Source organism: Leptidea sinapis, chromosome 17 (genome assembly GCF_905404315.1).
Source record: "Leptidea sinapis chromosome 17, ilLepSina1.1, whole genome shotgun sequence".
Taxonomy (NCBI): Eukaryota; Metazoa; Arthropoda; class Insecta; order Lepidoptera; family Pieridae; genus Leptidea; species Leptidea sinapis.
The window spans coordinates 7,512,044-7,531,584 of NC_066281.1; the positions used below are offsets into that span (position 1 = coordinate 7,512,044).

The 19,541-nt window shown below is 34.8% G+C and overlaps 2 protein-coding genes and 1 non-coding gene across 5 annotated transcripts in view; 2 read left to right on the top strand and 1 right to left on the bottom strand.

The window, feature by feature from the left end:
- Positions 1–19,541, top strand: part of LOC126969137 (mitoguardin) — a 95,884-nt gene that overhangs the window by 1,004 nt on the left and 75,339 nt on the right. Inside the window, exons 2-3 of one of the 2 annotated variants that reach the window (XM_050814449.1) lie at positions 299–455; positions 549–686. In XM_050814449.1, coding sequence (XP_050670406.1) covers positions 299–455; positions 549–686 — 295 coding nt within the window. Of the gene's footprint in view, positions 1–298; positions 456–527; positions 687–19,541 lie in introns of those variants that run through there. The other variant, XM_050814450.1, reaches the window with a different exon arrangement.
- On the top strand, positions 1,177–1,248 carry Trnap-agg (transfer RNA proline (anticodon AGG)). The gene has a single exon. It is a non-coding gene; the product is annotated as a tRNA-Pro (tRNA).
- LOC126969139 (protein unzipped) overlaps positions 7,607–19,541 on the bottom strand; it is a 61,785-nt gene continuing 49,850 nt past the window's right edge. For both annotated transcript variants that reach the window (XM_050814452.1, XM_050814451.1), the window contains 2 exons: positions 12,485–12,695; positions 7,607–10,844 (listed from right to left, as the gene is read on the bottom strand). In XM_050814452.1, coding sequence (XP_050670409.1) covers positions 9,694–10,844; positions 12,485–12,686 — 1,353 coding nt within the window. In that variant the 5' untranslated portion in view covers positions 12,687–12,695 and the 3' untranslated portion in view covers positions 7,607–9,693. The remainder of the gene's footprint in view (positions 10,845–12,484; positions 12,696–19,541) is intronic.

Below are 19,541 nucleotides of genomic sequence, written 5' to 3' on the forward strand. Positions count from 1 at the left end.
ACATAGAAGCTCTTGCACTGAATCTGGGTATTGAGTAAAATTAATGTTGACTATATATTTCAGATTTATAAATAATTTATACATCTTGATAGAATCTCTTGCTACAAGACAACCAATAAAAAGATGCCAGATTTAATACTTTAGTGCTTGTGACAAGCTATGTTGTACACTTGGAATTTGTGTTAGTGTGCACATTGCTCAAAATAGAGGTTAATTCTAAACTCAATCTTTTTCCATGTTTTCACAGCTGTCATAGTCTGTCCAAACATATAATTGATCTAAGGATACTAATTTCTAGGTTATTCTATGGAGTATTGGAGTTCTTGGTACCAGTACTATTGTTGTTGGAGTGTTGTCACGGTACTTAGCAAGGAGACGTGCTAAACCTATCTTGAACCAGAGAATACAAAGAGCTATAAATAAAAGAATTTCCAGAATGAGAAGTCCCAATGGAGGTACTGTTATTGTTTCAACATACTATGCTAATAAGTAATTTATGTGAGTATATTATAATATTATTTTAATAGTTCTAAAATAATATTGTCAAGGTATGGGATCGGTTGTGAGCAGTGGTGGAAGAAGCAGCCCCTTGGGCTTCAATGAAAGACTTTCTGTGGCGTCGGGATCTAATGGGTCTGCTGCTGGTGATGCTTCTCCTCTCTCACCACAACAACTTGGTGTTATGGGTAAGTCATTTATGTTTTGCTGTATGATGCCATCTACTAATGGGTTGACACATTAAAATCTGTATATAATTTTTAGGATGTGTTAGTAATAAATTTTTTGGAGCGCCATCTATTGTTGAGTAGCTAAACTAATTCAAATGTAGTAGTTTGTCCAACAAAACCGTTTAGAGGAATAATCATAGATGACACTACTGTGTAATTTAAGTTATAAACGTTTAATTATGTAATGCAATCGTTTTGTACTAAATGCTATTTTTGTCCCATTTTGCATAGTACGGGATTTTTATTTGATACCCTTTCACACAAAAGTACTTACTTAAAACATTTTATTAAATTGATTTGTTGCATAACATGTATTCAGAAGGTTTTTTTTTTGTAAAAAACTGGCTGTTTAATATTATATTTGAAACGGAATAATTATAACAAAAAATTATATTGAGTTGGTGCTTGTTGTATAGATACGTTTAATAATTTCGTTTTGATATGTATCGGCTCGTTGGTCTAGGGGTATGATTTTCGCTTAGGGTGCGAGAGGTCCCGGGTTCAAATCCCGGACGAGCCCGAGTATTTTTTTGTAGTCTTTTTCTTAAAAGCAAGTTGTCTGAAATTTATCTGTTACTAGATGACCCGACAGACGTTGTTCTTTATATATAATAAATAAGATAATATTTTTAATGAAATGAGTATTAATTTTAGTATTAGATAAATCGGTTAAAGATAGTGGTTGAAATTTAAAATTAACATCAATTTCTGCCTCATAGGCGATAGATGAAAATTATATAAATTGACAAAAATAGTATTTTTCATATTGAAAAATGGAATAATTTCATCAAATTAATGTATTGTCATCGGTCCTCGATAAATCAGCGAAGTTTGAACTTTCTGGCCCTTTAAAGTGGGTCAAAATCGCGCACAAATGAGTCGGTTACAAACAAACATACATACAGGTGAAGCTAATAAAAAACTTGTAAAAAGAGCACATCACTTGAAATGTCACCATCACAAAGGATAAACAAAGTAAAGAAAGTTCTCGCGAACGCAGCGGTCGGTAGCGAAATCGGTCCACCCGTTCTCGAGTTTTAGCGAGATTATCGAACAGCAATTCATTTTCATATAGGGTTTTGAATATTTAAAATGGTTGGTTGTTATATATTAGGATCATTTCAGAGCGCAAAATTGCGTAAAACTTTTTTTTTTTATAATTTATAAGAAGTAGTTAATAAATTTTACCAGTGGGGGGCTAATTGCACAGGATGCCGGCTGGATGATGAGTACCACAACGGCGCCTATTTCTGCCGTAAAGCAGTAAACATTACTGTGTTTTGGTCTGAAGGGCGCCGTAGCCAGTGAAATTACTGGGCAAATGAGACTTAGCATCTAAAGTCTCAAGGTGACCAGCGCAGACTTAAAAAAAACGGTACAAATTTAATTATCCTAAATTGAATGCATCAATCTTTAGAGCTTGAATTCATTGTTTGTGTAAGGATGCTTCGTGAAAATGATGGTCGTAATTACTGTCATAATAAGTTATCGCATCCAACAAATACGAATTCAATAATAATTCCTAAAACACAAACAGTAGTAACATGAATCGGGAAGTGTGTATTAAATACACTGTATTTGATCGCGCCGTTTGTAAATAAGGGTAGCACGGCGCTTTCCTGGACCCTTTTCTAGCAAGCTCGTCCCTTTATAAACACTCGGAATAATTAAAGAGATTCCTTTGAGGTAGCCTCAGCTTAAATATGTCCCGAGGAGCTGAATGTAGCCCTTGTGAAAAGATCGTTTTTCTCAAACGGCCTAGGGCTTACAATATTTTTGTATGCTCGTGTTTCCGGAAGCGTGCAACTATGATAGCTTATCCTTATTTGTATAGAGATGTGAAATATACAGTTTGTTGTACTTACCTACTTGGAATTCAAAATGGTAGCTTTAACCTTTCTGGAAATATGCCAAAGGTCGCAATCGTTACATGTCCAAAGGTACAGGCTTGGAATGTTAATGTGGCTAAAAATAACATAGGTGTATTGTAGTAATTTATAAATTTAGTTACACATAAATATTTTTACAAGATAAAGATCTTTTTTTTTTAATTTTGCTTAATGTAACAGAGAATGTTTGTGTGGTTGTGTGTTCATCTAAAACTCGTAAACCGTTGGTCCAATTGAAATGACACGTCACACTTATATATACAATGAGATTCAAATGAGAATCAAATGAGAATAGTATAGTGACGTCATAGCTACTTTAAATACTTAAATTTAATATTTACATAACTAAAATTTAATGGTTTTGTTAAAATTTTATGTGTCTTTTATTTAAAAAAAAATCTTTAAAAAGCCTTTTATTTCCCAGACTAGGATTAATTAATCTAAAATATAATAATTAAAATAAAACTAAATTAAAAAGAACTGATCAAAAGTAACTTCTCCTTTCATGAAATGTCCCTCAGCTCAGTGTGATGTGGCCTCCTCCAACTGTCATTGAGCCATTAAGCTTTATCGCTCCTATTATTAATATTATGCAAATAAGTTTTTTTGCAAACCGTACATAAATGACATTTGACAGATAGAGGTGACGTTCCACATTCTTATTTATAATAAGACGGTTAACAATAGTTACGTTAGTGCCGGATAGATAGCGCTGGTGGCAGTGATTATTAATTTTTAAAAGGTATAAAAAGGCAAAAGGTATAAAAGGCATTTATTTACTCAAAATTGATTCCTTTAGAATTATTTTTGATGTCATTTCTAATATCTAGTATATGCTACTACCGCTTCGGAAACAAATGGCGCTCTGAGAGAGAAGAAGCGCCGCAAGAAACTCTCCCAGCATTCTTTTTTTGCGCTCTTTTCAATAAATATATACAATATTTTACAGTAATTTCTATCGCTATAAAATAATCATAATCTATCATAATCATATTTTGAAGCGTAGCTTAGGTCGAATTATGAAGTTTTATATACGCGGCGATTTGACATTCTTATTTGAATAACATAGTTACGTTAGTGCCAGATAGGTAGCGCTGGTGGCAGTAATTATTAATTTTTGAACCGTATGTCATTTTTGAATTTTTTAGGTGAAGCGAAGCGCAACGGTCAGAATACATTAATATGATAATAACATTTAAATCTATGAAACTCATTCGAAATGATCTGCATCAATCCTTTGAACGTTGAAGCTAACTATTAATTGAAACATACACTTTCTCCAAATGATATGATCCACTAAGGCTGGGATCTATACAGCGTAGGTACTTAGATTTCGTTTAGACTTTACATACGTAAAACTTAGCTGAGTGTTAGCTTAGTATTATCTTTGATGTCGTCTATACTAGTCAAAACAAAATAAGGGCCACCACGTTTTTACAGTATTCTCATGAATTCTTGAGGTTTAAAGGTTGATCAATGATTCAATTGGATAAATTGATTGATTTTTATTGTAGACAGCATAAAATAATGATGCATTCCATTAAAAAAAGAAATTTTCTCCACTTTTTCTAAAAAATTAACATTTTTGCAAAAATAATTAGCGAGGAAAAAAAATCTGAAAAAAAAACATAAAATGTTGGTTGATTTATGACTTTCCTCAATATCTAGTATGCCGTCCTCGTTTTCTAATGCACTCTTTAAGCCTAGAAGGTACACTCTCCACCAGGTGTACCACTGTTTCTTGAGGAATTTGTTCCCAGCTTGATTTCAGAACGTTTATTAGCTGTATTTCATTGTGTACGGGTTGGTTTGTGCTTCGAACACTTTCGATTTAGATCCGGACTGTTTGCAGGCCAGGCCAACACCTGTATAGCAGCCTCCTCTAGGTATTCTCTGGTGGCCATAGCTGTATGAGCGCGAGCATTATCGTGCATCAGATGGAATCTTGCGCCGATTCTGTGTGCATATGAGACCACATGGGGTCTTATGACCTCCTCGATGTAACGTTGACCTGTTATTGTGCCTTCGTTTAGAATTAGCAGCTCGGTTCTGCCTGGCATAGGGATTCCTCTCCATACCATAACATTGGGGCCCCCAAATCTGTCACTTTCATGGATGCAAGCATTCGAAAATCGCTCACCTTCACGCCTCCAGACCCTAATGCGACCGTCATCACTAAAAAATTTTACTTTGCACTCATCCGTAAACAATACTGTCCTCCAATTATTCATATAGCCTTGCGACTGATAATCGGTTTGCACGATGAGCACTTGTTAATGGTATCCGCACTACGCGTCTCCTGGAGAACTGCTGGTCCTCGTGTTAACGATTTCTAATAGCTTGATCACTAACACGTGTACCGGTCGCCTGCCGCAAACGGTTTTGTAAGGAGCGGGCTGTTATACAGCGTTCTCTACGCGCAGTCAAGCGCACGTAGCGGTCCTCCTGTGCTGTAGTTGTAGTCTACTAGTCACACAAAACTTACAGTGTTCCTGAGAGAATCGTCAATTTGACTGAGTTGAAATCCGTCTTAAAATCGGGTAGAATCAAGTGGTTACAATAAATTATCTAAAACTACCCACTTTAAACAATTATGCGGCTAATGTAACGCTCAAAAAATGTGTGTATACGAATAAGGTAACCACAATAAATTATCAGCTACTTGAGAATGCATAAAAATAAATTATCGCTAGCGAGGCCAAAAAAATCAAGTGGCCCTTATTTTGTTATGACTAGTTTACTCGTATATTCGTTTGACAGCTGAAATAAGCTAAGACTGCCAAATGCAAAAGTCAAGTTCGCGTTTTATTTTATCACACTCAGCTAAGTTTTACGTGAGTAAAGTCTAAGGGTGAGATGTAGCTAGAGAGAATGCAGACTATGCTCACAATTTACTTACGAAAAACTGAGGTGAGTTCAATCTTAGCGCAGTATTAGTTTTGGTATTTAAAGTCCTTTGACTTAAGCTAAGACAGCCCAATATAAAGGTCAAACGCGCTTTTCATTATACACAGTTCAAAGTTGATTATTATTAAACAAACTTTTACAATAGAAACTTTACTAAATTATAACACTATCTAAAACTTATCTGTTTTAGATAAGTTTTAGATAGTGTAAATAGGAGGACAATCGAGCGTACGGGTCACCTGGTGTTAAGTGATCACCGCCGCCCACATTCTCTTGCAACACCAGAGGATTCACAGGAGCGTTTTAGGCCTTTAAGGAAGGTGTACGCGCTTCTTTTGAAGGTACCCATGTCATATCGTCGTTCATTCCACAGCATTGTAGTACGTGGAAGAAAGCTCCTTGAAAACCGCAATATGGGGGACCGCCACACATCTAGATGATGGGGATGATATCGTAACTTGTGGCGTATCGTGCGAAGGTGGAATTCGGCGGCAGGAATCAGGTGAAACAGCTCTTCGGAACACTCCCCATGATAAATGCGGTAGAAGACACACAATGAAGTTGTATTAGTACACAATGTTTATTAGTATTATTGAAATAAGTGGATATAGATGAATAATTTATGCGAAATGCGGACTTAATAACTTGTATCTATTATACGGGAATTTTAAAACGACGAACAACAGCTGTTGTGATGACGCAAGGGATTGTTGATCTCCTCTTTGTTCGGCTTATAGTCTGAGTCCTAAATCGTTGTTATTATGGACTTAAGTGCGAGCTATCAAATCTTTATAAATTCGGACTTAACTCGCTAGGTAAGTTCGAACAAAGTCTGTTGCAAGAGAATGTGGGCAGCGGTGATCACTTAACACCGTGCGGTGAGCCGTACGCTCATTTGTTCTTCTTCTCCATAAAAAGAGTCTATGTACGCTCTATCGATTTTAGCCTAAGAGCGCGCCAGTTTCTCTAAAACGGACCATAATTCATAACACGCCTTCAACTCTGGTGAAATCAGAATCATTTGTTTTCAACCATACTTATCTATATCTATATATATATATATAAAAATGAATTGCTGTTCGTTAGTCTCGCTAAAACTCGAGAACGCCTGGACCGATTTGGCTTATTTTGGTCTTGAATTATTTGTGGAAGTCCAGGGAAGGTTTAAAAGGTGAATAAATATGAAAGTGTTCAGAATTAAATAAAAACAACAATTTTGTTTTTCCTTTGATGTGTCCGCCGTCGTCCGATATTTGTTTCTATGAGAGAATTTAATTGACGCACGGTTTGACAGTTCTGCTGTGAAACAATTTCATTACGACAGCAGGGTGCATATTTTACGAAGTAATTTTTGATGTTATGATATATTATTGACAAATTCATATAAAACATTATTTTATTTATTATATACAGAACGACGTCTGTCGGGTCAGCTAGTGCTTTATATAAACTTCTCGAGAATCGTATTTTGATACGCCTGTGTCGTCCTGTGTCAATGATTTGACAAATTTTTCATAAACATATGACTCAAGTCATTCATTGATAGCTAACACTCACCAAACCATCACTGAACTCTGCTAATTAAGAAGATTCTATATGGCCTTGAGTATAAACTCGCATATTCTGATAGATACGATACGATGACAATGTAAATCTTGATATAAAAGAGTGGCAACGAGTTTCTTGCTACTCAACCATTTACGAAGTAGCGGTATATTCAATAAGAAAAAATATTTTTTTTGACATTCATAAGTGTCATTTCCGTGACCTACTTACATGAATAAAGTGATTTTGGTTTGATTTGATAGTATGAAAAATTCTCGTCACCGAATATATTTTTTACCCCTTGCGGAAATTGTTATGATTCTACCAACGTAGTGATATTTAATATTTAATGTTTTTATTTTTTCTTTCTTGCTTGCTATCCGTTTTTATATATTTTGCAAGCACGTTACCTTATTCACCTTTTCACTGGCACTTACAAAGTCACCAACAATAATATAGTTGAACATTTTTCAGTTTTCTGTTGCTATAAAGTAATACCAACTGTTACAGAGTGGGGAATAATTAAAAAAAACCGCGCCATTAATATTATAATTTAATGATTGAAACAAAACTTACATGGAACATCACAATAATGCTTCGCAAAACAATAATGTCATAATAATAATTGAGATTCACAACTTGAACTACGACATAAACAAATATCTTAAGTTATTTAACGGTTCCACTAGCTAATAACTTGAAGCAAACACTTATATGTTATCTAACATCCGTACACGCGATGTACCCATAAATTTACCATGAGCGCCTCTTGCGGACACATTGAAGAACTAATTTTGAACAGCGTGGCATATTAATTTCCATAATATTTATAAAATATTTCAAGTTCTTTTGTATTCAAAATTATACAATCTTTCTATTCGGTATTACATTTAAAGGTGCTATTGCGAGTTTACCCCTGGCAGAATTATTAGCTTGTAGTGAAATAACAATTTATAATATAAATTTCGAATTATAACGGTACTCAAGATACGGAGGGCATTAGGTCAGTATCAAAGACCATGTTTCATTATATTGTAATCTCTCCTATACGATTAAGCTTTCCTTGAGCAGGTAAGCAATATTACAACGAACATTGAAACAGCTTCTAGAATACCGGTCTTTCTTTCATCAGTATTTTTTTAATTTCTGCTATTCTTTTTGCTCCTTACAACATTAAGATGTATTACAACAAATCGCGAAGCACTCTTACATATTAATATAATATCAAAACACCCATGAAATACACGTAGGTAAAATTAGTTCAATATATTATATAATGTAACTCTAAATACTAACTGTATAACTAGGTGGGATAGTGATAAAACTGAGATTCTGGTGTGAGGTTACACAGTACACAATCTCTACAAAATGTGATTTGACAAAATACTGAAGTAAGGGTAAATACACACAATGATTCACTTAATTTCTAGTACGCTACATTCTCATACAAAAATATCATTCATTTCTTTACACAAGAATGCTAAGCTTTATTCGTAATTATAATCTATTACTTAAATGGATAAATGTTCATACAAATTACTTAGATATCAACAGACCAGTGAAGAATGTGGCAGTTGCCATTATAGTAGTGTTCGCCGAGTGGTGATAAATAGCGTCCCGCGAGAGCGACTGTCGTTTATTTTTTACGTTTCGCGCATAGTTTTGTGGTACGGGGACTTAGCTGTATTCAAGCACAAGGCAGGCTGGAGCGGCCGCGCGCCTCCATTTACGATATCATTTTTTAATGAGGATACTATTAAAATGAGTTTATTAATGCTAATTTTATTTTACTCTCTGAGTTTAGATAGCTCAGAATCGGTACTACAGAGTTTATTCATCGTGGAATTCCAATTAAAATATTTTTTTAAAGAAAATGATCTTTGTGCATTCACTACTAAACTGATACAGCTGCAACCAAAATAATTATATCTTTATCATATCTATGAAGAGTTAAATTAATTTTATATTATTTCAAAGATATGAATATCACCTGACATTCTCTTTTAGAATATACAATGCTTAGTAAAACTATAACAATTAATTTATATTTAATTATAATAGGCAAATAAATGTATAGAATATATAATCATACAATTTCTTCAGATTTATGAAGGCTTAAATAAATGTGGTTTGAAATATCACCCCGTAGTAAAACTAATTGATCAAAAAGGTCAATTATTTAAAAATAATTAAATAAATAATATTTAAAAGAGACTGTAACAAATTAAATTAAACATTTTCAATGTATATGAAAACGGTATACGATGGTTGCTGGTAACGATCTTCAATCATACTGATACGAGCTGCTCTTTTCAGCGATGTCATTCGAACTTCACCGCAACGTCGAGGCCGCTGTGCGACTACGACAAAAACTTAACTATGTACAAAACCTATTTACATTAATATGTTTGGCTCCTTCAAATGTACACAATTGGAATGGAATAATTCAAAGGGAATGTTCTACGATTAGGTTTTTATGTACAATATCTATAAAGTCGCGAAAGCTGTCTTGAACCGCAAACGCCGTAAAGCCTGTATGTCCAACAATACGTCAACTTCAAGCAACTACTGTGACAATAATATTATATATAAATTCTCTTTATTTACAACAAAAACCAATAATTTTATAGTAACAGTGCTAATGCGGGAATAAGAGCTGCAATAGAAAGAATTTGATATTCAGCGCTGTTATTGGGAGTGCTGCCCAGACCGCCAACGACTGATCTGTGAATGTCTTCTTTTTCCTGGGGTCCTTTCACCATGTCTTCGCCGCTGTCGTCTAGAACACTGTTGCTGTCCATAATCATGCCGATGTCATTCTTTTCAATGAGCGACGGTGGTGGTGGAGGAGCTTGAGTTGTCGTTGTCGTCGTCGTTGTCGTTGTTGTGGTTGTTGTTGTCGTCGTCGGAACCAGTGTGTTATTAACCAGGTAATAAACTTCACCATAGATCGCTTCCACTTCAACAGTGTTTTCAATCCTTTCACCTCTCATCTGTCTAGAGCGAGCATTATTGTTCTTGTAAATTGTTGTTAGTTTGGCAGTATATTGAACATCGCGATCAGTTTGATTGCCTCTAAAGGTAACATTACACGCTGTGCCCGGCTCTAAAAATTTCTCCAGCTTAAAAAGTTCTTTCTTTTGTTCAGTGAAGGGATTTGCCCATTCTATTTGGGGGAACTTTGTTCCATCACTCATTTCTATAGTAGTGCTCAAACCGATGGCAATACCGTGGCCGTGTCCCCAAGATAATGTATAATTGTATTTATATTCAATTTCTGTTGTAACTGTAGCTGCAACGACATCGTCGTTTCGCAAAACCCTTTCTTCAAACACCTCAGGATCAGTTTGTCGCACGTGCTGTGTATCTAGATCTAGCTGGACATCTTCCAATTTATAGCTTACTGGCTCCACTTCTATCAGAATTTCTCCGTGATTTTCTATTAATTCGGTGTTATGCTCATCGAATGAAATCAATTCTCCTACAGTACTCTCGTAATTTATTCTTCCAATATTATGTGAGAATTTACCGTCTGCTTTTATTCGACCAATAAATGTAGAGTCCAAGGAGGAATCTACTGCTACTGCGCCACTCGGCTTGGAGTTAAACTTATACCAGGGTTCCCAAATGATCAGTGATGCATTCTCAAGATTTTCCATCACTTCAAATAAGTCATAACTCTTAGTTCCTGATACGGCACATGATGTATATGCAGGTCGGAGTTGTCCCAGCAGCATGTCGCCTTCATGTCTAGTTCTGCACAGGTATATTGGTCCTGGAAATTAACAAATATCGTATTAAATTAATGAGCACATACAACGCAATAATGATTACATTATTATTAGATTAGCTGTTGCTCGCGACGTCGTCCGCGTACATTTTTTTAATGAAAATATGGGACGAGACGAGCACGACGTTCAGCTGATGGTAATTAATAGGCCCTGTCCATTACAATGCGGTGCCGCTCAGGATTATTGAAAAACCCAAAAAACCTCAAATGGCTCAGGTTTTTAGGCTACAACTGTGCTCGTCACCTTGAGACATAAGTTGTCAAGTCTCCAGTTTTCGTTTTGCCCGGACATGTAGATAGAAATTCTATAAATTACTTTTTTGGTTTCCGTATTATTTGTGATGAAAGCAAGTTTTCTTATAAAAGATATTTAATGTACAATTGTTTCATTTTTATTATTAAAAGATTACGTTAGTTTTTACGAGTAAGACTCTTGAACAGGTTATCAATACTCGAACATACTTGAAAAGCTTACAGTAATTTTCTTACTAACGATGACATTTTGTAAATACACCATGTCAAAATGTATATATTATATCCAGTGATTTCTGTCTATTTCTATTCATTCTTCAGGTTGAAGTGTTATTTGAAAGAGTGATGAAGCAATAGTCGCTGCAGTACAGGAATTCTTTGGTGTGAAGGATGAAGTGTTTGTTAAGAATGGAATATTGAGCCAAAAGTTGACTATATACAAATTAAAATTAGATCTAATAAAAGCTACCGATACTATACACGTTCTGACTTTTATTAAATGCCCTACGTAAATTACTATTTAGTAGACTTTTATCAAAATTTGGCAATTGAATATCAGTTTTAACTTACTCTAGTTCTTGCTTTATTAAAAAAATATCCGGACGACCGATCCTTGCTCGAATTTTTAAGAAGGTACAAAACTTGACCAAAAAAAAACTAATAGGACATCTGGATTCGAACCGGGGTCTTCTGCTTTAGTAATAGTCTTGTATTTAATTGCGAAATTTACCTTTGTATTCTAATGTTATTGTAGCAGTTTCTCATTAAAACACGGCTAAAACTACATTTTTTTTTAAATTAAAATTGAAACCTAGCTAGATCGATTACTCGCCGCCAAAACTACCTGTTTACTAAATTTCATTAAAATCGTTGGGGCCGTTTCCGAGATTCAGATTATATATCTACAAGAATTGCTCGTTTAAAGATAATTCATTCAAAATCCAAATATTTTTATTCAAAATAGGATGTGAAATCACTTATTGAAAGTCAAAAAACTACCACCCATTCCAAAATGAATGCCTCAGACCTGAGAAGAATGGGCGCAATAAACTGTTTTTAGTTAGCGGGCTTTTTTTTCATCAAAAATATGTTTTACAATTAAACTAACATTTACACAGTAACATTGTACAATTAAACTTATTATTTAATAGCCTGAGGGCGTTCCCAATCTGTGGTATCATTAAGAAAGACATTTATGTTATAGTAACCTTTACCACACAAAGTTTTTTAACAATTCTTTTGAATAACGTAATACTTTTGTTTTGAACATTTTCTGGGATCCTGTTGTAAAAGCATATACATCGCCCCACAAAAGACTTGCTAACTCGACTTAGTCGAGTAGTAGGCATTATAAGCTTATGAGCATTAATTACCTTCTTCTGATTCGGCGCCAACGATATAGTTTTCCATCATTTCCTTCTTCAGGTTGACCCATTTGAGGGTGCTAGATGTAACTATTTGCTTCAGCTTTGCATTGAACAGTCCCACGCCGGCGTCCCCGGTCACTGATACTGCTAAGGTCGCCGTGAGCAATACAACCCACCAGCCACTGGTGAAGCTTCTACTTCTCTTCATTATGCCGATCTGTGGACAACACCATACAGTTAACATAGGTTTATTTTCGCACCTCACGCCATAAATTAGGATATCATCACCACCATCTGGATGTATAGCGGTCCTCACAGTGCGGTTTTCAAGGAACTTACTTCCACGTATTACAAAACTGGAACTTACATGGATGGAGTTTGTAAAAAATTGTAAGCATGTACTTTTTTAATATAAAGGGGGTAAACAGGCAAGAACCTCTCTTTATGGGAAGTGGAAAGGCAACCGCTTGGATGTTCGCAAAAGTAGGAATCAAGAGATGCGTTGCCGGCCTTTAAGTTGGAAATGTGCTCTATGCTTTAAGATCCCTGAGTTGGTTGCTCGTGTTCTTGCCTTATATGGCGGCAACTCTCTTATAATTCCTCTGATGTAACAAAGAAATATTTGTTACTGCGATATGATTATCGTGATCGACAGAACGCCTGTTGGGTCCTAGCCTGAAATTGTAAACAAAGACCAATCTAGTATTCTCTTTGATTAACGCGAGTGTTACACATTTAAATAAAACACTTTAAAAGGATTAAAACGCGTGTAATTGTAACGGTTTTACATTAGATTTTTTGCGTCAAAGCTACATTTTTATTTTAGTTAACCCGACTTTTCAAGACCTTTCCAGATCTCGTTTTCAGGGGGACTGTGGATGAAATGAGTCAAAGATAGTATTTGTCATAGTTGTCATTATGAAGTTTAGCGCCATTTATTTCCTCGGAGGTGGTATTTGCTGTACACAGATGGTTTTTGGCAAAATTGACAGTGTCCTCTTCTTTTTTGGTATGTGTAGTTATGGGTTTTAATTTAGAAATTATTGGATCCCAGGTGTTAGATAATTTTAAAATTCAAAACGAGATCTGGAAAGGTCTTGAAACGTCGGGTTAAATAAAATAAAAATATAACTTTTACGCAAAAAATCGAATGTAAAACCGTTACAAAAACACGCGTTTTAATCCTTTAAAAGTGTTTTATTTAAAAGACAAAAACTGATAATAGCATACTGACAAGAGGGGGAGAATGTTTAGGAAATATTCTAATCATTAGCAAAACGCACATTTATTATAATCTACAAACTGAACATAACAAAACTGAACTGCTACACTCATATTATTAACCTGTCGATATTTTAACGAGCTGTGAGGTCGCAAGCTGTGTACTTTGATACAGCGTAGCGGGGCTCTAACAAATTCGATTTTCTCTACCGAGTTACGGAATATATTTTGCTCTGAAACAGGGTAATATTGCTTTGATACGAGAAATTTACAACGTTATGAATCTCTACATTTTAATAGTTTTTAAATACATTGCACGATATTTTTTATTATAATATTATAGTTAACGTGTTACGGATATATTACGAATCTTATTTTTGAAATGAAAACTTCTTTAAATGCGCTAAGCACTTTTTTTTGACGGTTTGGCCTCACTTAAGTCTTATTATTCCTGTCTTAGATAATTTAAACATCTAGATAGAGCTCTTGCTGCTAGACAAGCGATGTAAACAGGCCAGGCTTATTAATTTAGTGTGCATGACAAGCTACGTCTTACACTCGCAATTTTTATGTCAATTTGTGTTAGTGTGCGTGTGTAGCTCAAAATAGAGGTTAACTGATAACCTAATTGTTTTCTACGTTTTCACAGCTGTAGCAGCCTATCTAGACGTATAAATGATCTAAGATTTCAGTAACGTCACTAGCTATGTGCCCTTCAAACCGTAACACTAGTAATACTTGCACATTATTGCTTCACGGAAGAAAAAGTATGCTTCACGACATACTGTGCAAAGAAAGGAGCCCTGCTAACATTATTTATGCAGCTGTTGTGTAAAAAGGGGTATTAAAACAAGAATGTGGGTTTATAATAGTATCACATGAGTGTTTTAAAATCTAACTATCAATAGTTGCATACAAAACTTCATCTACGAAGATCTACTTTAAGACGGATGATAAAATGTTATACTGAATTTTATTACAACACTCGTTTGGATGATATATTGATTATTAGGACATTGGATGTTTTAATGTTGGCAATAAGCTGTGTTAAAATCTTTAAATAGAGGATTTAAAGCACCACCCAATATTATCAGTGGGAGGCTCCTTTGCACAGGCTGCCGGCTAGATTATAGTTACTTTAGCGGCGCCTTTTTGTGCCGTGAAGTAGTAATAATATGTAAGCATTATTGTGTTTCGGTCTGAAGAGCGCCGTAGCTAATGAAATTATTGGGCAAATGAGACTTAACATCTTATGTCTCAAAGTGACGAGCGCATTTGTAGTGCCGCTCAGAATTTATGGGGAATCCTGAGCGGCACTGCATTGTAATGGGCAGGGCGTATCAATTATCATCCTGCTCGTCTCGTCCCTTATTTTCACTAAGAAAAAGCATGGGTTTAAATAAAATACTTGACATTGATAACATCCATTAAATTGGTGCAATGTAAAATGGAGGAGGTACATGTTATCTCATTGATTTATTGTATTCAAGGGAAGTAAGGGGGATTCGGGATACGGAGCTCTACTTTATTATTTCAGGGTAAATACATGATTTGAAAAACAATTTTACTTTGGGTGTGGCGATGTAAAACCTGTAACATTTTCCTGTTTCTTAGTATTTGTCTATTTATTACGAAATAAAGTAAAAACGATCACTACACTAGAGCACCAAGACTACTAGCAGTATTTCCGCGCTGGAAAGTAAATTAATAACGGTTTAGTAAATAAATTTAGACGTAATCTCCTAGCTGCGCGTAATTTAGGCTACTTTTATGTATTACCCCCTTATTCTTATTTATATACTTATTATTATTATATTATGTATTACCATTATGGTTCGCTAACCTTAAACAGCCGCTTAGGAGTGTTTTTTCTCATTCTGACTTAGGTCAATAGAAGAAGACAGAGTGAGAATTAGCAATGCTTTAAGTTAGCAGACTATTATGAATAAGGGGTTAATGTTTGTTAGCAGTTAATAGTTTCATAAGTTCATGACTTACTTTTAAGGCAGCGTTACTTAGCACCTAGAATACAATCAGTAGTTATACTGATATAAAAAAAAACTACGTTTAAAAAAACTGACTTCAAAAACGATTAATGTATAAAATAACTTAATAAACATTTCATTTAATACACATCTTATGCAAACATTTACCTTTAATATTAATAAAATAGTATTAGTTAGATGTGCTACCTATTGATAGGTTTGAAGTCGGTGCCAAGCCAGATGTAGTAGTTGCTACCTACACTTGCCACGCGTGACATTGAGCGGGATAGCTTCGTCTATTCTGCATCGAACTAAGGAGGAATCACGTAAATCGGATCATAAATCTCAGCGTAATCGGTGTACATACATAAAAAAAACGATCGAATTGAGAACCTCCTCCGTTTTGAAGTCGGTTAAAATATATTGTAATGGATTAGAAACGTTTTTTACATTCTCAAATGAACGTTACATTTCATCAAGTAATTAAATACAATTTGATATTAGCATCATTAAAACCGGTCATTATAAATGTCTGCTTAACGTTCGCTATTTCATAATTCAAGGTTGGAGTATTAAGCGGCTTATAAAGAACCTTGTTCAACGTACAAATTAATATATTTGTAAATATTAATTGACACTACAACCTTATCTATTATGGATTATATCCCGCTCATGAATAATTTCATAATAATACGGACACAGTTTGCATAAAACTTTAGGGTTTTCATACGAGTCGTACGTCGTAGGTACCAAAAGATATAACACTGTACAGGTTTTTAATACTTGTGTTTAAAGAAATTTATTTTAAAATTGGCTTGGCGCCCAATTTGATTTGATTTTTTTTCAATTTGATTGAAAGAAGCCTCCTGGTAATTTTAGTTTGGGCGGTTTACCAAAAACGTAACTGATTCAGTGGCAATATAGAGGATATTAATGTGCTTTTAATGTTTTAAAGACCTTGTTTTGGCTTCAAATCAAGTTAAAATTTTTGTTAAATACTTGCAATGTGAAACATTTTAAGTGGCTGCTATGTTTTATAGACGGAGCGAGACAGGGCGCGTTGTAAAAGCCATGCAACCCAACCCTATGCAAGCTTTTAAATAAATCAATGTTACTACTCTTATAGAGGAAACTGTTAGACTATTAAAGTGGAAGTGTATTGGATAGTTCCGTATTCGTTTGATAGATATTTCTTACTGTATGGAACTAATGAACATACGCGTCACCTGGTGGTATGTCATTACCGCCGCCTATAATTCCTTGCAACATGCAGCTGTAAGCGCTTATTTTTAAAATTGTATCGTCCTGGAATAACCGCGCAAGGTAGCTCAATTCACAATTTGGTTGAGATTTTTCAACTATCTTCGTTTACTTTTAAAATGGCAGAATTATCCATTTTAATGATGGCAATAATTTAATTTTTAACGGAAGCGTTTTGACTGGTAACTCTATAAAATAAATGGAGGGAGACTTGGCAGAACGGCAGCGGTGACACTTGACGCATTGTTGGATGGACGTCCGAAGGGTGCGGTAGTATCTCTGTTGAATTGAGAATACTAATAAATGATAAAAAGGATTCAAAATGATCGTTGTTTAATTCATAATTACTGTTGGTGTACGCATTGATAGTACTTGTAGTCGTATGTAATAGAAAGTTGCTTGAAAACCGCACTCAATAAGTTTGCGCTAAAAGACCATATCGCTTCCTGACCTTAAATAAATTCCAAAATATGAATATAAGTCCAATTTAAATTCAAATATTTTATTCAAAATAGTTTTTAAATCCCTTATTGAACTGAATCGACTTCCGTAACTCATTTGTTTTGTATATTTTCTGGTGTTATATTGTTAATTATTGTATTGTTTGCTCCACTAACCGAGTAGTAGAGATAATAGTTGGCATAATATTATAAAACGTTCCCTACCTTCTTTCCCCCCTATTTTAACAACCAAAGTTAAAATACGGAAAAATTCGAATAAATCATCCTGTAGATACAATCTAATGATAATAAAAGCCTTTATTCACTGACCATACAATGTAACTAATATACTACTTATTAAACATAAAATTATATTAATGTACAGCAACCACTTTATTGGCCAGGTTGTCTTTCAACATAGGCCTCCCCCCGTTTCTTCCACTTATCTGTATCTAGCGCTAACCTTCTCCATCCTGTTGTTAAATCGTCCTCCCATCTTTTAATTTGACGTCCTCTTTGTCGTTTCCCATTTCTAGAGAACTCCCTAATACATCCTTTTTTGGTAAAACAGTAAAATTCGAAAAAATCACCCTGTAGATACAATCTGCTTTGATACAAATATTCACATTATCAATTATCGTTATCTCTATAAGGCATCAAGTCGATGCCGCCATTAGTTTGTTTAATTAAATCACTATTTAGGGCATCTTAATTATTATTTCTATATAACACCATATTATAAGTTCGTATACGAGCGTAAATATATTATGCTTTAAGTAAGAATTCTTGATTATGCGTGATAAGGTTTATTTAATTAAGTTTCGGAAATGTAATTTTATCGAAATTATAGTGACCTTTAAAACAAGGGTTATCTTAAAATGTAACAACAAGTCTTTCAGAGATAGAAAAATACTGTCTTGTTCTTGTTTTACGAACTTCTTATCCCTACAATATTAACCTATATAATGTAATCAGAAGCTAATACGTTTGACGTCTTTTATAGTTATTGAAAGAATCAAAATTAAGTGTGTATGAAAGGACAGGTAACAATAAAATAGTTTAAAAAACTAAAAAACACGCTGTGGTTGAAAATATGATGAAAAAATTATATAAATTCACAAAATTAATTTGCAAATTGAAAAATGTAATAATGTTATCAAATTAATGTATTGTCATCTGTCCCCGATAAATCTACGAAGTTTGAACGAAATCTGGCCGTTTAAAGTGGTTCAAAACCGCACCCAAATGAGACGGTTACAAACAAACATACATACAGGTGAAACTAACAAAAAGCGTGTAAAAAAATTGCTGGTAAATTCATAATAACTATCATGTTACTATAATAAGTTACAATCTTTGGATAACTGATCACTTTATCATCGAAAAGGAGGACAAACGAGCGTACGGGTCACCTGGTGTTAAGTGATCACCGCCGCCCACATTCTCTTGCAACATCAGAGGAATCACAAGAGCGTGGCCAGGACGGTGTACGCGTTTTTTTAAGGTACTCATTCATATCGTCCTGGAAACACCGTACAAGGAAGCTCATTCCACATTTTAGTGGTACGGTGCACATCCAGATGGTGATGATACCCAAGTTTTTGGCATGTTGCGTGAAATTTGTCGGGAATCAGATCAAACACCTCTTACAACACTCCTCACAATAAGATTCGTCTGTACGTCTCTCGTTCTACCGTTGTTCGCATCTTATACTGTTCTGACCACCTGTCACGTTACAGCTAAGCTTACTGATTGTTTCCACACAATATTTCCTTTATTTTTATAGCACTAACGATTAAAGATGCAATCCCGAAAAACGAAGATGTTTTTAATAATAATTTGTGTGCAAACAGAGTTTGATCCAACTTGAGACATAGGATAGTTTTTGTTGACGCACAGTTTGACAGTTCTCCTGTGACATTATTTCATTACAAATGAATTTCATTTCATTACATTTGAAATTTTGTATAAATGTCCATTTGTTTACGTGAAGCGAAACGCCTCGGTCACCAGTTAGTTATTGTATATAACTTTGATGTGCCAGAGAGACCCTGATCAATATCACGGACGAGTAAAAAAATAAGGACTCCGTGTCACCTTACATAACAGTGAAGCACCAAAACAAGCCGGTAAACGTGTAAATACATAGCCCCAAGC